We start from the raw sequence: 23,369 nt of genomic DNA on the forward strand, positions 1-23,369 counted from the left end.
ACACATGATGGGATTAGATACAGTATCACACATGATGGGATTAGATACAGTATCACACATGATGGGATTAGATACAGCACACAGTTTCACACATGATGGGATTAGATACAGTATCACGCATGATGGGATTAGATACAGTATCACGCATGATGGGATTAGATACAGTATCACGCATGATGGGATTAGATACAGCACACAGTATCACACATGATGGGATTAGATACAGCACACAGTATCACCCATGATGGGATTAGATACAGCACACAGTATCACCCATGATGGGATTAGATAAAGCACACAGATTCACACATGATGGGATTAGATACAATATCACACATGATGGGATTAGATACAGTATCACACATGATGGGATTAGATACAGTATCACACATGATGGGATTAGATACAGCACACAGTTTCACACATGATGGGATTAGATACAGTATCACGCATGATGGGATTAGATACAGTATCACGCATGATGGGATTAGATACAGTATCACACATGATGGGATTAGATACAGTATCACGCATGATGGGATTAGATACAGTATCACACATGATGGGATTAGATACAGTCTCAGGAGCCTCAGGACAGGGATCAGGGGGAGAGCCCACAGTGAGAGCTGGGGCCCCTGCTATCCTCCCTCCATGGAGTGCACACTCACCTCCTACTCACTGAGGACAAACAGGAACTGAATCAGGTCTGGAGAGAGGCCAAAAAAACAACAAAAACACCCCTCACATCTGCTTCAGAGACACGTGACCCCTGTAGATCCACACAGCACGGGACCCCGAGGGCTGCAAGACCAGGGGCCCTCGGAATCTGTGTGTGACCCCCCACCCCTCCAGATCTACACCGAAGAGCAGTGGACCCCAGGGGCCCTCGGAATCTGTGTGTGACCCCCCCACCCCTCCAGATCTACACGGAAGAGCAGTGGACCCCAGGGGCCCTCGGAATCTGTGTGTGACCCCCACTCCTCTTAGGGTAAGTGGCCCAGATGCTTAGTGCTGGGTTGTCCATCTTTTCTGTTGGGGGGTATGTGGAGTGTGTATGGACCCCGCACTGATGGCAGGGAGGACAGCGAGGGGAATCCCATGACTGACAGGACGTGAGCTTTGGACATTATATGGGGCACTTGGGACCCTTCCGCCATCACCTCTGTATATAAGGTGTAGTGTAGATATAAGGATCAGCTCGGGAGGGGGGGGGTCAGGATATAAGGATCAGCTCGGGGGGGGGGTCAGGATATAAGGATCAGCTCGGGGGGGGGTCAGGATATAAGGATCGAACAGCTTGGGAGGGGGGGCGGGTCAGGATATAAGGATCAGCTCAGGGGGGGGGGGGCAGGATATAAGGATCAGCTCGGGGGGGGCAGGATATAAGGATCAGCTGGGGGGGGTTAGGATATAAGGATCAGCTCAGGGGGGTCAGGATATAAGGATCAGCTCGGGGGGAGGTCAGGATATAAGGATCAGCTTGGGGGGGGGGGGTCAGGATATAAGGATCAGCTTGGGGGGGGGTCAGGATATAAGGATCAGCTCGGGGGGGGGGGGGGGTCAGGATATAAGGATCAGGTCGGGGGTCAGGATATAAGGATCAGCTCAGGGGGGGTCAGGATATAAGCTCGGGGGGTTAGGATATAAGGATCAGCTTGGGGGGGGGGTGTCAGGATATAAGGATCAGCATGAGGGGGTCAGGATATAAGGATCAGCTCAGGGGGGGGGTCAGGATATAAGGATCAGCTCGGGGGGGGGGGGTCAGGATATAAGGAACAGCTCAGGGGGGGGGGTCAGGATATAAGGATCAGCTCAGGGGGGGGGGGTCAGGATATAAGGATCAGCTCGGGGGGGTCAGGATATAAGGATCAGCTCGGGGGGAGGGTCAGGATATAAGGATCAGCTCGAGGGAAGGTCATGATATAAGGATCAGCTCAGGGTGGGGGTCAGGATATAAGGATCAGCTAGGGGGGGGGTCAGGATATAAGGAACAGCTCAGGGGGGGGGGTCAGGATATAAGGATCAGCTCAGGGGGGGGGGTCAGGATATAAGGACCAGCTCGGGGGGGGGGGGGGGGGTCAGGATATAATGACCAGCTCGGGGGGAGGGTCAGAATATAAGAATCAGCTCGAGGGGGGGGGGGGTCATGATATAAGGATCAGCTCAGGGTGGGGGTCAGGATATAAGGATCAGCTAGGGGGGGGGGGGTCAGGATATAAGGAACAGCTAGGGGGGGGGGGTCAGGATATAAGGATCAGCTCAGGGGGGGGGGTCAGGATATAAGAATCAGCTTGGGGGGGTCAGGATATAAGGACCAGCTCGAGGGGGGGTCATGATATAAGGATCAGCTCAGGGTGGGGGTCAGGATATAAGGATCAGCTAGGGGGGGGGTCAGGATATAAGGATCAGCTCGGGGGGGGGGGGGGGTCAGGATATAAGGACCAGCTCGGGGGGAGGGTCAGGATATAAGGATCAGCTCGAGGGGGGGGTCATGATATAAGGATCAGCTCAGGGTGGGGGTCAGGATATAAGGATCAGCTCAGGGGGGGTCAGGATATAAGGATCAGCTCAGGGGGGGTCAGGATATAAGGATCAGCTAGGGGGGGTCAGGATATAAGGATCAGCTAGGGGGGGTCAGGATATAAGGAACAGCTAGGGAGGGGGTCAGGATATAAGGATCAGCTCAGGGGGGGTCAGGATATAAGGATCAGCTCGGGGGGGTCAGGATATAAGGACCAGCTCGAGGGGGGGTCATGATATAAGGATCAGCTCAGGGTGGGGGTCAGGATATAAGGATCAGCTAGGGGGGGGTCAGGATATAAGGAACAGCTCAGGGGGGGGGGGTCAGGATATAAGGATCAGCTCAGGGGGGGGGGGGGGGTCAGGATATAAGGACCAGCTCGGGGGGCGGGGGGGTCAGGATATAATGACCAGCTCGGGGGGAGGGTCAGAATATAAGAATCAGCTCGAGGGGGGGGGTCATGATATAAGGATCAGCTAGGGGGGGGGGTCAGGATATAAGGAACAGCTAGGGGGGGGGGGTCAGGATATAAGGATCAGCTCAGGGGGGGGGGGTCAGGATATAAGAATCAGCTTGGGGGGGTCAGGATATAAGGACCAGCTCAAGGGGGGGTCATGATATAAGGATCAGCTCGAGGGGGGGTCATGATATAAGGATCAGCTCGAGGGGGGGTCATGATATAAGGATCAGCTCAGGGTGGGGGTCAGGATATAAGGATCAGCTAGGGGGGGGGTCAGGATATAAGGATCAGCTCGGGGGGGGGGGGGTCAGGATATAAGGACCAGCTCGGGGGGAGGGTCAGGATATAAGGATCAGCTCGAGGGGGGGTCATGATATAAGGATCAGCTCAGGGTGGAGGTCAGGATATAAGGATCAGCTCAGGGGGGGTCAGGATATAAGGATCAGCTCAGGGGGGGGTCAGGATATAAGGATCAGCTAGAGGGGGTCAGGATATAAGGATCAGCTAGGGGGGGTCAGGATATAAGGAACAGCTAGGGAGGGGGTCAGGATATAAGGATCAGCTCAGGGGGGGTCAGGATATAAGGATCAGCTCGGGGGGGTCAGGATATAAGGACCAGCTCGAGGGGGGGTCATGATATAAGGATCAGCTCAGGGTGGGGGTCAGGATATAAGGATCAGCTGGGGGGGGGGGTCAGGATATAAGGATCAGCTCGGGGGGGGGGGGGGGGTCAGGATATAAGGACCAGCTCGGGGGGAGGGTCAGGATATAAGGATCAGCTCGAGGGGGGGTCATGATATAAGGATCAGCTCAGGGGGGGGGTCAGGATATAAGGATCAGCTAGGGGGGGGTGTCAGGATATAAGGATCAGCTCGGGGGGGGGGGGTCAGGATATAAGGATCAGCTCGAGGGGGGGTCATGATATAAGGATCAGCTCAGGGTGGGGGTCAGGATATAAGGATCAGCTAGGGGGGGGTCAGGATATAAGGATCAGCTCGGGGGGAGGGTCAGGATATAAGGATCAGCTCAGGGTGGGGGTCAGGATATAAGAATCAGCTAGGGGGGGGGGGGTCAGGATATAAGGATCAGCTCGGGGGGAGGGTCAGGATATAAGGACCAGCTCGAGGGGGGGTCATGATATAAGGATCAGCTCAGGGTGGGGGTCAGGATATAAGGATCAGCTAGGGGGGGGGGGGGTCAGGGTATAAGGATCAGCTCGGGGGGGGGGGTCAGGGTATAAGGATCAGTCAGGCTCCAGCCTATTGCACTGCTGCCCCTATTAACCCTTGCTGTCTCCTGTAAGGTAGATGGTGGGGGGGTCCGTGAGGATGACCAGTGTGTGGCAGCAGACCATCGCTCTCCTCTGGAAGAACCTGCTCCTCAAGTGGAGGAGGAAATGGCACAGCATCCTGGTGAGTGACGGTAACCCCTCCCCCGAGGGTCCTACAGTAAGTGTGCACCTCACCGACACAAACATCTCCTCTCATGGAGAAGCACACAAGCTTGATGGTTACACACAATCACCTTGTCAGAGGTTGCTGAGGGCAGGGACGTAACCTGAGGGGGTGCAGAGGTAGCACTCACACCTGGTCCAGATGCCTGAGGGGCCCCAAAGACCACCTCTCGTCTTATAAATGGCACTTGACAGGTGGGGACCCACAATCATTATGAGACACCACTATCACTATGAGACACCACTATCACTATGAGACACCACTATCACTATGAGACACCACTATCACTATGAGACACCACTATCACTATGAGACATCACTATCACTATGAGACACCACTATGACTATGAGACACCACTATGACTATAAGACACCACTATGACTATAAGACACCACTATGACTATGAGACACCACTATCACTATGAGACACCACTATCACTATGAGACACCACTATCACTATAAGACACCACTATCACTATGAGACACCACTATCACTATGAGACACCACTATCACTATAAGACACCACTATCACTATAAGACACCACTATCACTATGAGACACCACTATCACTATGAGACACCACTATCACTATGAGACACCACTATCACTATAAGACACCACTATGACTATGAGACACCACTATGACTATAAGACACCACTATCACTATAAGACACCACTATCACTATGAGACACCACTATCACTATAAGACACCACTATGACTATGAGACACCACTATGACTATAAGACACCACTATCACTATAAGACACCACTATCACTATAAGACACCACTATCACTATAACACACCACTATCACTATAAGGCACCACTATCACTATGACACACCACTATCACTATAAGGCACCACTATCACTATAAGACACCACTATCACTATAAGACACCACTATCACTATAAGACACCACTATCACTATAAGACACCACTATCACTATAAGACACCACTATCACTATAAGACACCACTATCACTATAAGACACCACTATCACTATAAGACACCACTATCACTATAAGGCACCACTATCACTATAAGACACCACTATCACTATAAGACACCACTATCACTATAAGACACCACTATCACTATAAGGCACCACAATCACTATGAGACACCACTATCACTATAAGACACCACTATCACTATAAGACACCACTATCACTATAAGACACCACTATCACTATAAGGCACCACTATGACTATGAGACACCACTATCACTATGACACACCACTATCACTATAAGACACCACTATCACTATAAGGCACCACTATCACTATAAGACACCACTATCACTATAAGACACCACTATCACTATAAGACACCACTATCACTATGAGACACCACAATCACTATAAGGCACCACTATCACTATAAGACACCACTATCACTATAAGATACCACAATCACTATAAGACACCACTATGACTATGAGACACCACTATGACTATAAGACACCACTATCACTATAAGACACCACTATCACTATAAGACACCACTATCACTATAAGACACCACTATCATTATAAAACACCACTATCACTATAAGACACCACTATCACTATAAGGCACCACTATCACTATTAGACACCACTATCACTATAAGGCACCACTATCACTATAAGACACCACTATCACTATAAGGCACCACTATCACTATGAGACACCACTATCACTATGAGACACCACAATCACTATAAGACACCACTATCACTATAAGGCACCACAATCACTATAAGACACCACTATCACTATAAGGCACCACTATCACTATGAGACACCACTATCACTATGAGACACCACTATCACTATAAGACACCACTATCACTATAAGGCACCACTATCACTATGAGACACCACTATCACTATGAGACACCACAATCACTATAAGACACCACTATCACTATAAGACACCACTATCACTATAAGACACCACTATCACTATGAGACACCACTATCACTATGAGACACCACAATCACTATAAGACACCACTATCACTATAAGACACCACTATCACTATAAGGCACCACTATGACTATGAGACACCACTATCACTATGAGACACCACTATCACTATAAGACACCACTATCACTATAAGGCACCACTATCACTATAAGACACCACTATCATTATAAGACACCACTATGACTATGAGACACCACTATCATTATAAGACACCACTATCACTATGAGACACCACTATCACTATGAGACACCACTATCACTATGAGACACCACTATCACTATAAGACACCACTATCACTATGAGACACCACTATCACTATAAGACACCACTATCACTATAAGGCACCACTATGACTATGAGACACCACTATCACTATAAGACACCACTATCACTATGAGACACCACTATCACTATAAGGCACCACTATCACTATAAGACACCACTATCATTATAAGACACCACTATGACTATGAGACACCACTATCATTATAAGACACCACTATCACTATGAGACACCACTATCACTATAAGGCACCACTATCACTATAAGACACCACTATCATTATAAGACACCACTATGACTATGAGACACCACTATCACTATAAGACACCACTATCACTATGAGACACCACTATCACTATGAGACACCACTATCACTATGAGACACCACAATCACTATAAGACACCACTATGACTATAAGACACCACTATCACTATGAGACACCACTATCACTATGAGACACCACTATCACTATGAGACACCACTATCACTATAAGACACCACTATCACTATAAGACACCACTATCACTATAAGACACCACTATCACTATAAGACACCACTATCACTATGAGACACCACTATGATTATGAGACACCACTATCACTATAAGACACCACTATCACTATGAGACACCACTATCACTATGAGACACCACTATCACTATGAGACACCACTATTACTATGAGACACCACTATTACTATGAGACACCACTATGACTATGAGACACCACTATCACTATAAGACACCACTATGACTATAAGACACCACTATGACTATGAGACACCACTATTACTATGAGACACCACTATGACTATGAGACACCACTATGACTATAAGACACCACTATCACTATGAGACACCACTATCACTATGAGACACCACTATCACTATGAGACACCACTATTACTATGAGACACCACTATTACTATGAGACACCACTATGACTATGAGACACCACTATCACTATAAGACACCACTATCACTATAAGACACCACTATGACTATGAGACACCACTATTACTATGAGACACCACTATGACTATGAGACACCACTATCACTATAAGACACCACTATCACTATGAGACACCACTATGACTATGAGACACCACTATCACTATGAGACACCACTATCACTATAAGACACCACTATCACTATAAGACACCACTATCACTATGAGACACCACTATCACTATGAGACACCACAATCACTATAAGACACCACTATGACTATGAGACACCACTATCACTATGAGACACCACAATCACTATAAGGCACCACTATCACTATAAGACACCACTATCACTATGAGACACCACTATCACTATAAGACACCACTATCACTATAAGACACCACTATCACTATAAGACACCACTATCACTATAAGACACCACTATGACTATGAGACACCACTATCACTATAAGACACCACTATCACTATAAGACACCACAATCACTATAAGGCACCACTATCACTGTAAGGCACCACTATCACTATGAGACACCACTATCACTATGAGACACCACTATGACTATGAGACACCACTATCACTATAAGGCACCACTATCACTATAAGACACCACTATCACTATGAGACACCACTATCACTATGAGACACCACTATCACTATGAGACACCACTATCACTATAAGACACCACTATCACTATAAGACACAACAATCACTATAAGGCACCACTATCACTATAAGACACCACTATCACTATGAGACACCACTATCACTATGAGACACCACTATAACTATGAGACACAACAATCACTATAAGACACCACTATGACTATGAGACACCACTATCACTATGAGACACCACTATCACTATGAGACACCACAATCACTATAAGGCACCACTATCACTATAAGACACCACTATGACTATGAGACACCACTATTACTATGAGACACCACTATGACTATGAGACACCACTATCACTATAAGACACCACTATTACTATGAGACACCACTATGACTATGAGACACCACTATCACTATAAGACACCACTATCACTATGAGACACCACTATCACTATAAGACACCACTATCACTATGAGACACCACTATCACTATGAGACACCACTATCACTATGAGACACCACAATCACTATAGGACACCACTATGACTATGAGACACCACTATCACTATAAGACACCACTATCACTATGAGACACCACTATCACTATGAGACACCACTATCACTATGAGACACCACAATCACTATAAGACACCACTATGACTATGAGACACCACAATCACTATAAGACACCACTATGACTATGAGACACCACTATCACTATAAGGCACCACTATCACTATAAGGCACCACTATCACTATAAGGCACCACTATCACTATAAGGCACCACTATCACTATGAGACACCACAATCACTATGAGACACCACTATGACTATGAGACACCACTATCACTATAAGGCACCACTATCACTATAAGACACCACTATGACTATGAGACACCACTATCACTATAAGGCACCACTATCACTATAAGACACCACTATCACTATAAGACACCACAATCACTATAAGGCACCACTATCACTATAAGGCACCACAATCACTATAAGGCACCACTATCACTATAAGGCACCACTATCACTATGAGACACCACTATGACTATAAGGCACCACTATCACTATAAGGCACCACTATCACTATAAGACACCACTATCACTATAAGACACCACAATCACTATAAGGCACCACAATCACTATAAGGCACCACTATCACTATAAGGCACCACTATCACTATAAGACACCACTATCACTATAAGACACCACTATGACTATGAGACACCACTATCACTATAAGGCACCACTATCACTATAAGACACCACTATCACTATAAGACACCACAATCACTATAAGGCACCACTATCACTATAAGGCACCACAATCACTATAAGGCACCACTATCACTATAAGGCACCACTATCACTATGAGACACCACTATGACTATGAGACACCACTATCACTATAAGACACCACTATCACTATGAGACACCACTATGACTATGAGACACCACTATCACTATGAGACACCACTATCACTATGAGACACCACTATCACTATGAGACACCACTATCACTATGAGACACCACTATCACTATGAGACATCACTATCACTATGAGACACCACTATCACTATAAGACACCACTATCACTATGAGACACCACTATCACTATAAGGCACCACTATCACTATAAGACACCACTATCACTATGAGACACCACTATCACTATGAGACACCACTATCACTATGAGACACCACTATCACTATGAGACACCACTATCACTATAAGACACCACTATCACTATAAGACACCACTATCACTATGAGACACCACAATCACTATGAGACACCACTATCACTATGAGACACCACTATCACTATAAGACACCACAATCACTATAAGACACCACTATCACTATAAGACACCACTATCACTATAAGACACCACTATCACTATAAGACACCACTATCACTATAAGGCACCACAATCACTATGAGACACCACTATCACTATAAGGCACCACTATCACTATAAGACACCACTATCACTATAAGGCACCACTATCACTATAAGGCACCACTATCACTATAAGACACCACTATCACTATAAGGCACCACTATCACTATAAGGCACCACTATCACTATGAGGCACCACAATCACTATGAGACACCACTATCACTATAAGACACCACAATCACTATAAAGGCACCACAATCACTATGAGACACCACTATCACTATGAGACATCACTATCACTATGAGACACCACTATCACTATGAGACACCACTATTACAATGAGACACCACTATCACTATGAGACACCACTATCACTATGAGACATCACTATCACTATGAGACACCACTATCACTATAAGACACCACTATCACTATGAGACACCACTATCACTATGAGACACCACTATCACTATAAGACACCACTATCACTATAAGACACCACTATCACTATGAGACACCACTATCACTATAAGACACCACTATCACTATAAGACACCACTATCACTATAAGACACCACAATCACTATAAGGCACCACAATCACTATGAGGCACCACTATCACTATGAGACATCACTATCACTATAAGACACCACTATCACTATGAGACACCACTATCACTATGAGACACCACTATCACTATGAGACACCACTATCACTGAGACATCACTATCACTATGAGACACCACTATCACTATAAGACACCACTATCACTATGAGACACCACTATCACTATGAGACACCACTATCACTTTAAGACACCACTATCACTATAAGACACCACTATCACTATGAGACACCACTATCACTTTAAGACACCACTATCACTATAAGACACCACTATCACTATGAGACACCACTATCACTATAAGACACCACTATCACTATAAGACACCACTATCACTATAAGACACCACTATCACTATGAGACACCACTATCACTATGAGACACCACTATCACTATGAGGCACCACTATCACTATGAGACACCACTATCACTATAAGACACCACAATCACTATACGGCACCACTATCACTATGAGACACCACTATCACTATAAGACACCACTATCACTATGAGACACCACTATCACTATAAGACACCACAATCACTATAAGGCACCACTATCACTATGAGACACCACTATCACTATAAGACACCACTATCACTATAAGACACCACAATCACTATAAGACACCACTATCACTATAAGACACCACTATCACTATAAGACACCACTATCACTATAAGACACCACAATCACTATAAGACACCACTATCACTATAAGGCACCACTATCACTATAAGACACCACAATCACTATAAGGCACCACTATCACTATAAGGCACCACTATCACTATAACGCACCACTATCACTATAAGGCACCACAATCACTATAAGACACCACTATCAATATGAGACACCACTATGACTATGAGACACCACTATCACTATAAGGCACCACTATCACTATAACGCACCACAATCACTATGAGACACCACTATCACTATAAGACACCACTATCACTATAAGACACCACTATCACTATAAGGCACCACTATCACTATAAGACACCACTATCACTATAAGACACCACAATCACTATAAGACACCACTATCACTATAAGGCACCACAATCACTATGAGACACCACTATCACTATGAGACACCACTATCACTATGAGACACCTCTATCACTATAAGACACCACAATCACTATAAGACACCACTATCACTATAAGGCACCACTATCACTATGAGACACCACTATCACTATAAGACACCACTATCACTATAAGACACCACTATCACTATAAGGCACCACTATCACTATAAGACACCACTATCACTATAAGACACCACTATCACTATAAGACACCACTATCACTATAAGACACCACTATCACTATGAGGCACCACAATCACTATGAGACACCACTATCACTATAAGACACCACTATCACTATAAGACACCACTATCACTATAAGACACCACTATCACTATAAGGCACCACTATCACTATAAGGCACCACTATCACTATAAGACACCACTATCACTATAAGGCACCACTATCACTATAAGGCACCACTATCACTATAAGGCACCACAATCACTATAAGACACCACTATCACTATGAGACACCACAATCACTATAAGGCACCACTATCACTATAAGACACCACTATCACTATAAGATACCACAATCACTATAAGACACCACTATGACTATGAGACACCACTATGACTATAAGACACCACTATCACTATAAGACACCACTATCACTATAAGACACCACTATCATTATAAGACACCACTATCATTATAAGACACCACTATGACTATGAGACACCACTATCACTATAAGACACCACTATCACTATAAGGCACCACTATCACTATGAGACACCACTATCACTATGAGACACCACAATCACTATAAGACACCACTATCACTATAAGGCACCACAATCACTATAAGGCACCACTATGACTATGAGACACCACTATCACTATGAGACACCACTATCACTATAAGACACCACTATCACTATAAGACACCACTATGACTATGAGACACCACTATCACTATAAGACACCACTATCACTATAAGACACCACTATCACTATAAGACACCACTATCACTATGAGACACCACTATCACTATAAGACACCACTATCATTATAAGACACCACTATGACTATGAGACACCACTATCATTATAAGACACCACTATCACTATGAGACACCACTATCACTATAAGGCACCACTATCACTATAAGACACCACTATCATTATAAGACACCACTATGACTATGAGACACCACTATCACTATAAGACACCACTATCACTATGAGACACCACTATCACTATAAGACACCACTATCACTATAAGGCACCACTATGACTATGAGACACCACTATCACTATAAGACACCACTATCACTATGAGACACCACTATCACTATAAGGCACCACTATCACTATAAGACACCACTATCATTATAAGACACCACTATGACTATGAGACACCACTATCATTATAAGACACCACTATCACTATGAGACACCACTATCACTATAAGGCACCACTATCACTATAAGACACCACTATCATTATAAGACACCACTATGACTATGAGACACCACTATCACTATAAGACACCACTATCACTATGAGACACCACAATCACTATAAGACACCACTATGACTATGAGACACCACTATCACTATAAGACACCACTATCACTATAAGACACCACTATCACTATAAGACACCACTATCACTATGAGACACCACTATGATTATGAGACACCACTATCACTATAAGACACCACTATCACTATGAGACACCACTATCACTATGAGACACCACTATCACTATGAGACACCACTATTACTATGAGACACCACTATTACTATGAGACACCACTATGACTATGAGACACCACTATCACTATAAGACACCACTATGACTATAAGACACCACTATGACTATGAGACACCACTATTACTATGAGACACCACTATGACTATGAGACACCACTATGACTATAAGACACCACTATCACTATGAGACACCACTATCACTATGAGACACCACTATCACTATGAGACACCACTATCACTATGAGACACCACTATTACTATGAGACACCACTATTACTATGAGACACCACTATGACTATGAGACACCACTATCACTATAAGACACCACTATCACTATAAGACACCACTATGACTATGAGACACCACTATTACTATGAGACACCACTATGACTATGAGACACCACTATCACTATAAGACACCACTATCACTATAAGACACCACTATCACTATGAGACACCACTATCACTATGAGACACCACAATCACTATAAGACACCACTATGACTATGAGACACCACTATCACTATGAGACACCACAATCACTATAAGGCACCACTATCACTATAAGACACCACTATCACTATAAGACACCACTATCACTATAAGACACCACTATCACTATGAGACACCACTATCACTATGAGACACCACAATCACTATAAGGCACCACTATCACTATAAGACACCACTATGACTATGAGACACCACTATTACTATGAGACACCACTATGACTATGAGACACCACTATCACTATAAGACACCACTATTACTATGAGACACCACTATGACTATGAGACACCACTATCACTATAAGACACCACTATCACTATGAGACACCACTATGACTATGAGACACCACTATCACTATAAGACACCACTATCACTATGAGACACCACTATCACTATAAGACACCACTATCACTATGAGACACCACAATCACTATAAGACACCACTATGACTATGAGACACCACTATCACTATGAGACACCACTATCACTATAAGACACCACTATCACTATGAGACACCACTATGACTATGAGACACCACTATCACTATAAGACACCACTATCACTATAAGACACCACAATCACTATAAGGCACCACTATCACTGTAAGGCACCACTATCACTATGAGACACCACTATCACTATGAGACACCACTATGACTATGAGACACCACTATCACTATAAGGCACCACTATCACTATAAGACACCACTATCACTATGAGACACCACTATCACTATGAGACACCACTATCACTATGAGACACCACTATCACTATAAGACACCACTATCACTATAAGACACAACAATCACTATAAGGCACCACTATCACTATAAGACACCACTATCACTATGAGACACCACTATCACTATGAGACACCACAATCACTATAAGACACCACTATGACTATGAGACACCACTATCACTATGAGACACCACTATCACTATGAGACACCACAATCACTATAAGGCACCACTATCACTATAAGACACCACTATGACTATGAGACACCACTATTACTATGAGACACCACTATGACTATGAGACACCACTATCACTATAAGACACCACTATTACTATGAGACACCACTATGACTATGAGACACCACTATCACTATAAGACACCACTATCACTATGAGACACCACTATGACTATGAGACACCACTATCACTATAAGACACCACTATCACTATGAGACACCACTATCACTATGAGACACCACTATCACTATGAGACACCACAATCACTATAGGACACCACTATGACTATGAGACACCACTATCACTATAAGACACCACTATCACTATGAGACATCACTATCACTATGAGACACCACTATCACTATGAGACGCCACAATCACTATAAGACACCACTATGACTATGAGACACCACAATCACTATAAGACACCACTATGACTATGAGACACCACTATCACTATAAGGCACCACTATCACTATAAGGCACCACTATCACTATAAGGCACCACTATCACTATAAGACACCACAATCACTATAAGACACCACTATCACTATGAGACACCACAATCACTATAAGACACCACTATGACTATGAGACACCACTATCACTATAAGGCACCACTATCACTATAAGACACCACTATGACTATGAGACACCACTATCACTATAAGACACCACTATCACTATAAGGCACCACTATCACTATAAGACACCACTATCACTATAAGGCACCACTATCACTATAAGACACCACTATCACTATAAGACACCACAATCACTATAAGGCACCACTATCACTATAAGGCACCACAATCACTATAAGGCACCACTATCACTATAAGGCACCACTATCACTATGAGACACCACTATGACTATGAGACACCACTATCACTATAAGGCACCACTATCACTATAAGACACCACTATCACTATAAGGCACCACAATCACTATAAGGCACCACTATCACTATAAGGCACCACTATCACTATAAGACACCACTATGACTATGAGACAGCACTATCACTATAAGGCACCACTATCACTATAAGACACCACTATCACTATAAGACACCACAATCACTATAAGGCACCACTATCACTATAAGGCACCACAATCACTATAAGGCACCACTATCACTATAAGGCACCACTATCACTATGAGACACCACTATGACTATGAGACACCACTATCACTATAAGACACCACTATCACTATGAGACACCACTATGACTATGAGACACCACTATCACTATGAGACACCACTATCACTATAAGACACCACTATCACTATGAGACACCACTATCACTATAAGACACCACTATCACTATAAGACACCACTATCACTATGAGACACCACTATCACTATGAGACATCACTATCACTATGAGACACCACTATCACTATGAGACACCACTATCACTATGAGACACCACTATCACTATAAGGCACCACTATCACTATAAGACACCACTATCACTATGAGACACCACTATCACTATGAGACACCACTATCACTATGAGACACCACTATCACTATAAGACACCACTATCACTATAAGACACCACTATCACTATGAGACACCACTATCACTATAAGACACCACTATCACTATAAGACACCACTATCACTATAAGACACCACTATCACTATGAGACACCACAATCACTATGAGACACCACTATCACTATGAGACACCACTATCACTATGAGACACCACTATCACTATAAGACACCACTATCACTATAAGACACCACTATCACTATAAGACACCACTATCACTATAAGGCACCACTATCACTATAAGGCACCACTATCACTATAAGGCACCACTATCACTATGAGGCACCACTATCACTATAAGGCACCACAATCACTATAAGACACCACTATCACTATGAGACACCACAATCACTATGAGACACCACTATCACTATGAGACACCACTATCACTATGAGACACCACTATCACTATAAGACACCACTATCACTATAAGACACCACTATCACTATAAGACACCACTATCACTATAAGGCACCACTATCACTATAAGGCACCACTATCACTATAAGGCACCACTATCACTATGAGGCACCACAATCACTATGAGACACCACTATCACTATAAGACACCACAATCACTATAAAGGCACCACAATCACTATGAGACACCACTATCACTATCACTATGAGACATCACTATCACTATGAGACACCACTATCACTATGAGACACCACTATCACTATGAGACACCACTATCACTATGAGACACCACTATCACTATGAGACACCACTATCACTATGAGACACCACTATCACTATAAGACACCACTATCACTATGAGACACCACTATCACTATGAGACACCACTATCACTATAAGACACCACTATCACTATGAGACACCACTATCACTATAAGACACCACTATCACTATAAGACACCACTATCACTATAAGACACCACTATCACTATAAGACACCACAATCACTATAAGGCACCACAATCACTATGAGGCACCACAATCACTATGAGGCACCACTATCACTATGAGACATCACTATCACTATAAGACACCACTATCACTATGAGACACCACTATCACTATGAGACACCCCTATCACTATGAGACACCACTATCACTGAGACATCACTATCACTATGAGACACCACTATCACTATAAGACACCACTATCACTATGAGACACCACTATCACTATGAGACACCACTATCACTTTAAGACACCACTATCACTATAAGACACCACTATCACTATGAGACACCACTATCACTTTAAGACACCACTATCACTATAAGACACCACTATCACTATAAGACACCACTATCACTATAAGACACCACTATCACTATAAGACACCACTATCACTATGAGACACCACTATCACTATGAGACACCACTATCACTATGAGACACCACTATCACTATAAGACACCACAATCACTATACGGCACCACTATCACTATGAGACACCACTATCACTATAAGACACCACTATCACTATGAGACACCACTATCACTATAAGACACCACAATCACTATAAGGCACCACTATCACTATGAGACACCACTATCACTATAAGACACCACTATCACTATAAGACACCACAATCACTATAAGACACCACTATCACTATAAGACACCACTATCACTATAAGACACCACTATCACTATAAGACACCACAATCACTATAAGACACCACTATCACTATGAGGCACCACTATCACTATGAGACACCACTATCACTATAAGACACCACAATCACTATAAGGCACCACTATCACTATAAGACACCACTATCACTATAAGGCACCACTATCACTATAAGACACCACAATCACTATAAGGCACCACAATCACTATAAGGCACCACTATCACTATAAGGCACCACTATCACTATAAGGCACCACTATCACTATAAGGCACCACAATCACTATAAGACACCACTATCAATATGAGACACCACTATGACTATGAGACACCACTATCACTATAAGGCACCACTATCACTATAACGCACCACTATCACTATAACACACCACTATCACTATAAGGCACCACTATCACTATAAGGCACCACTATCACTATAAGGCACCACTATCACTATAACGCACCACTATCACTATAAGGCACCACTATCACTATAAGACACCACAATCACTATAAGACACCACTATCACTATAAGGCACCACTATCACTATAAGGCACCACTATCACTATAAGACACCACTATCACTATAACACACCACTATCACTATGAGACACCACTATCACTATAAGGCACCACTATCACTATAAGGCACCACAATCACTATGAGACACCACTATCACTATAAGACACCACTATCACTATAAGACACCACTATCACTATAAGGCACCACTATCACTATAAGACACCACTATCACTATAAGACACCACAATCACTATAAGACACCACTATCACTATAAGGCACCACAATCACTATGAGACACCACTATCACTATGAGACACCACTATCACTATGAGACACCACTATCACTATAAGACACCACAATCACTATAAGACACCACTATCACTATAAGGCACCACTATCACTATGAGACACCACTATCACTATAAGACACCACTATCACTATAAGACACCACTATCACTATAAGGCACCACTATCACTATAAGACACCACTATCACTATAAGACACCACTATCACTATAAGGCACCACAATCACTATGAGACACCACTATCACTATAAGACACCACTATCACTATAAGACACCACTATCACTATAAGGCACCACTATCACTATAAGGCACCACTATCACTATAAGACACCACTATCACTATAAGACACCACTATCACTATAAGGCACCACTATCACTATAAGGCACCACTATCACTATAAGGCACCACAATCACTATGAGACACCACTATCACTATAAGACACCACAATCACTATAAGGCACCACAATCACTATGAGGCACCACTATCACTATGAGACATCACTATCACTATAAGACACCACTATCACTATGAGACACCACTATCACTATGAGACACCACTATCACTATGAGACACCACTATCACTATGAGACACCACTATCACTATGAGACACCACTATCACTATAAGACACCACTATCACTATGAGACACCACTATCACTATGAGACACCACTATCACTATAAGACACCACTATCACTATGAGACACCACTATCACTATGAGACACCACTATCACTATGAGACACCACTATCACTATAAGACACCACTGTCACTATAAGACACCACTATCACTATAAGACACCACTATCACTATGAGACACCACTATCACTATGAGACACCACTATCACTATGAGACACCACTATCACTATAAGACACCACTATCACTATAAGACACCACTATCACTATAAGACACCACTATCACTATAAGGCACCACTATCACTATAAGACACCACTATCACTATAAGACACCACTATCACTATAAGACACCACTATCACTATAAGACACCACTATCACTATGAGACACCACTATCACTATGAGACACCACTATCACTATAAGACACCACTATCACTATGAGACACCACTATCACTATAAGACACCACTATCACTATGAGACACCACTATCACTATAAGACACCACAATCACTATAAGGCACCACTATCACTATGAGACACCACTATCACTATAAGACACCACTATCACTATAAGACACCACAATCACTATAAGACACCACTATCACTATAAGGCACCACTATCACTATAAGACACCACAATCACTATAAGACACCACTATCACTATAAGGCACCACTATCACTATAAGGCACCACTATCACTATAAGGCACCACTATCACTATAAGGCACCACAATCACTATAAGACACCACTATCACTATGAGACACCACTATGACTATGAGACACCACTATCACTATAAGGCACCACTATCACTATAAGGCACCACTATCACTATAACACACCACTATCACTATAAGGCACCACTATCACTATAAGGCACCACTATCACTATAAGGCACCACTATCACTATAAGGCACCACTATCACTATAAGGCACCACTATCACTATAAGACACCACTATCACTATAACACACCACTATCACTATGAGACACCACTATCACTATAAGGCACCACTATCACTATAAGGCACCACTATCACTATGAGACACCACTATCACTATAAGACACCACTATCACTATAAGACACCACTATCACTATAAGGCACCACTATCACTATAAGACACCACTATCACTATAAGACACCACAATCACTATAAGACACCACTATCACTATAAGGCACCACAATCACTATGAGACACCACAATCACTATGAGACACCACTATCACTATGAGACACCACTATCACTATAAGACACCACTATCACTATGAGACACCACTATCACTATAAGGCACCACTATCACTATGAGACACCACTATCACTATAAGACACCACAATCACTATAAGGCACCACAATCACTATGAGACACCACTATCACTATAAGACACCACTATCACTATAAGACACCACTATCACTATGAGACATCACTATCACTATGAGACACCACTATCACTATGAGACACCACTATCACTATGAGACAACACTATCACTATGAGACATCACTATCACTATGAGACACCACTATCACTATAAGACACCACTATCACTATGAGACACCACTATCACTATGAGACACCACTATCACTATAAGACACCACTATCACTATAAGACACCACTATCACTAGGAGACACCACTATCACTATGAGACACCACTATCACTATAAGACACCACTATCACTATAAGACACCACTATCACTATAAGACACCACTATCACTATAAGACACCACTATCACTATGAGACACCACTATCACTATGAGACACCACTATCACTATAAGACACCACTATCACTATAAGGCACCACTATCACTATAATACACCACTATCACTATGAGACACCACTATCACTATGAGACACCACTATCACTATAAGACACCACTATCACTATGAGACACCACTATCACTATAAGACACCACTATCACTATGAGACACCACTATCACTATAAGACACCACAATCACTATGAGGCACCACTATCACTATGAGACACCACTATCACTATAAGACACCACTATCACTATAAGACACCACAATCACTATAAGGCACCACTATCACTATAAGGCACCACTATCACTATAAGACACCACAATCACTATAAGACACCACTATCACTATAAGGCACCACTATCACTATAAGGCACCACAATCACTATAAGACACCACTATCACTATGAGACACCACTATGACTATGAGACACCACTATCACTATAAGGCACCACTATCACTATAACGCACCACTATCACTATAACACACCACTATCACTATAAGGCACCACTATCACTATAAGGCACCACTATCACTATAAGGCACCACTATCACTATAAGGCACCACTATCACTATAACACACCACTATCACTATAAGGCACCACTATCACTATAAGACACCACTATCACTATAACACACCACTATCACTATGAGACACCACTATCACTATAAGGCACCACTATCACTATGAGGCACCACAATCACTATGAGGCACCACTATCACTATAAGACACCACTATCACTATAAGACACCACTATCACTATAAGGCACCACTATCACTATAAGACACCACTATCACTATAAGACACCACAATCACTATAAGACACCACTATCACTATGAGGCACCACAATCACTATGAGACACCACTATCACTATGAGACACCACTATCACTATAAGACACCACTATCACTATAAGGCACCACTATCACTATAAGACACCACAATCACTATAAGACACCACTATCACTACGAGACACCACTATCACTATAAGACACCACAATCACTATAAGGCACCACTATCACTATAAGACACCACTATCACTATAAGGCACCACTATCACTATAAGGCACCACTATCACTATGAGACATCACTATCACTATAAGGCACCACTATCACTATAAGACACCACTATCACTATAAGGCACCACTATCACTATAAGGCACCACTATCACTATAAGGCACCACAATCACTATGAGACACCACTATCACTATAAGACACCACTATCACTATAAGACACCACTATCACTATAAGACACCACTATCACTATAAGACACCACTATCACTATAAGGCACCACTATGACTATAAGGCACCACTATGACTATAAGACACCACTATCACTATAAGGCACCACAATCACTATAAGACACCACAATCACTATAAGACACCACTATCACTATAAGGCACCACTATCACTATAAGACACCACAATCACTATGAGACACCACTATCACTATAAGGCACCACAATCACTATAAGACACCACTATCACTATAAGACACCACTATCACTATAAGACACCACTATCACTATAAGGCACCACTATCACTATAAGGCACCACTATCACTATAAAGACACCACAATCACTATAAGACACCACTATCACTATAAGACACCACAATCACTATAAGACACCACTATCACTATAAGACACCACTATCACTATAAGACACCACTATCACTATAAGGCACCACTATCACTATAAGACACCACTATCACTATAACACACCACTATCACTA

The 23,369-nt window shown here is 42.8% G+C and overlaps 1 protein-coding gene across 1 annotated transcript in view; it reads left to right on the forward strand.

The window, feature by feature from the left end:
* Positions 1–810: 810 nt before the first annotated feature.
* The window catches only part of LOC130304037 (ABC-type organic anion transporter ABCA8-like), an 87,532-nt gene continuing 64,973 nt past the window's right edge, over positions 811–23,369 (forward strand). Inside the window, exons 1-2 of the mRNA XM_056551885.1 lie at positions 811–988; positions 4,285–4,393. Of these exons, the coding sequence (XP_056407860.1) occupies positions 4,289–4,393 (105 nt within the window). The 5' untranslated portion in view covers positions 811–988; positions 4,285–4,288. The remainder of the gene's footprint in view (positions 989–4,284; positions 4,394–23,369) is intronic.

The sequence above is a fragment of the Hyla sarda genome, unplaced genomic scaffold, assembly GCF_029499605.1.
Source record: "Hyla sarda isolate aHylSar1 unplaced genomic scaffold, aHylSar1.hap1 scaffold_1256, whole genome shotgun sequence".
Taxonomy (NCBI): domain Eukaryota; kingdom Metazoa; phylum Chordata; class Amphibia; order Anura; family Hylidae; genus Hyla; species Hyla sarda.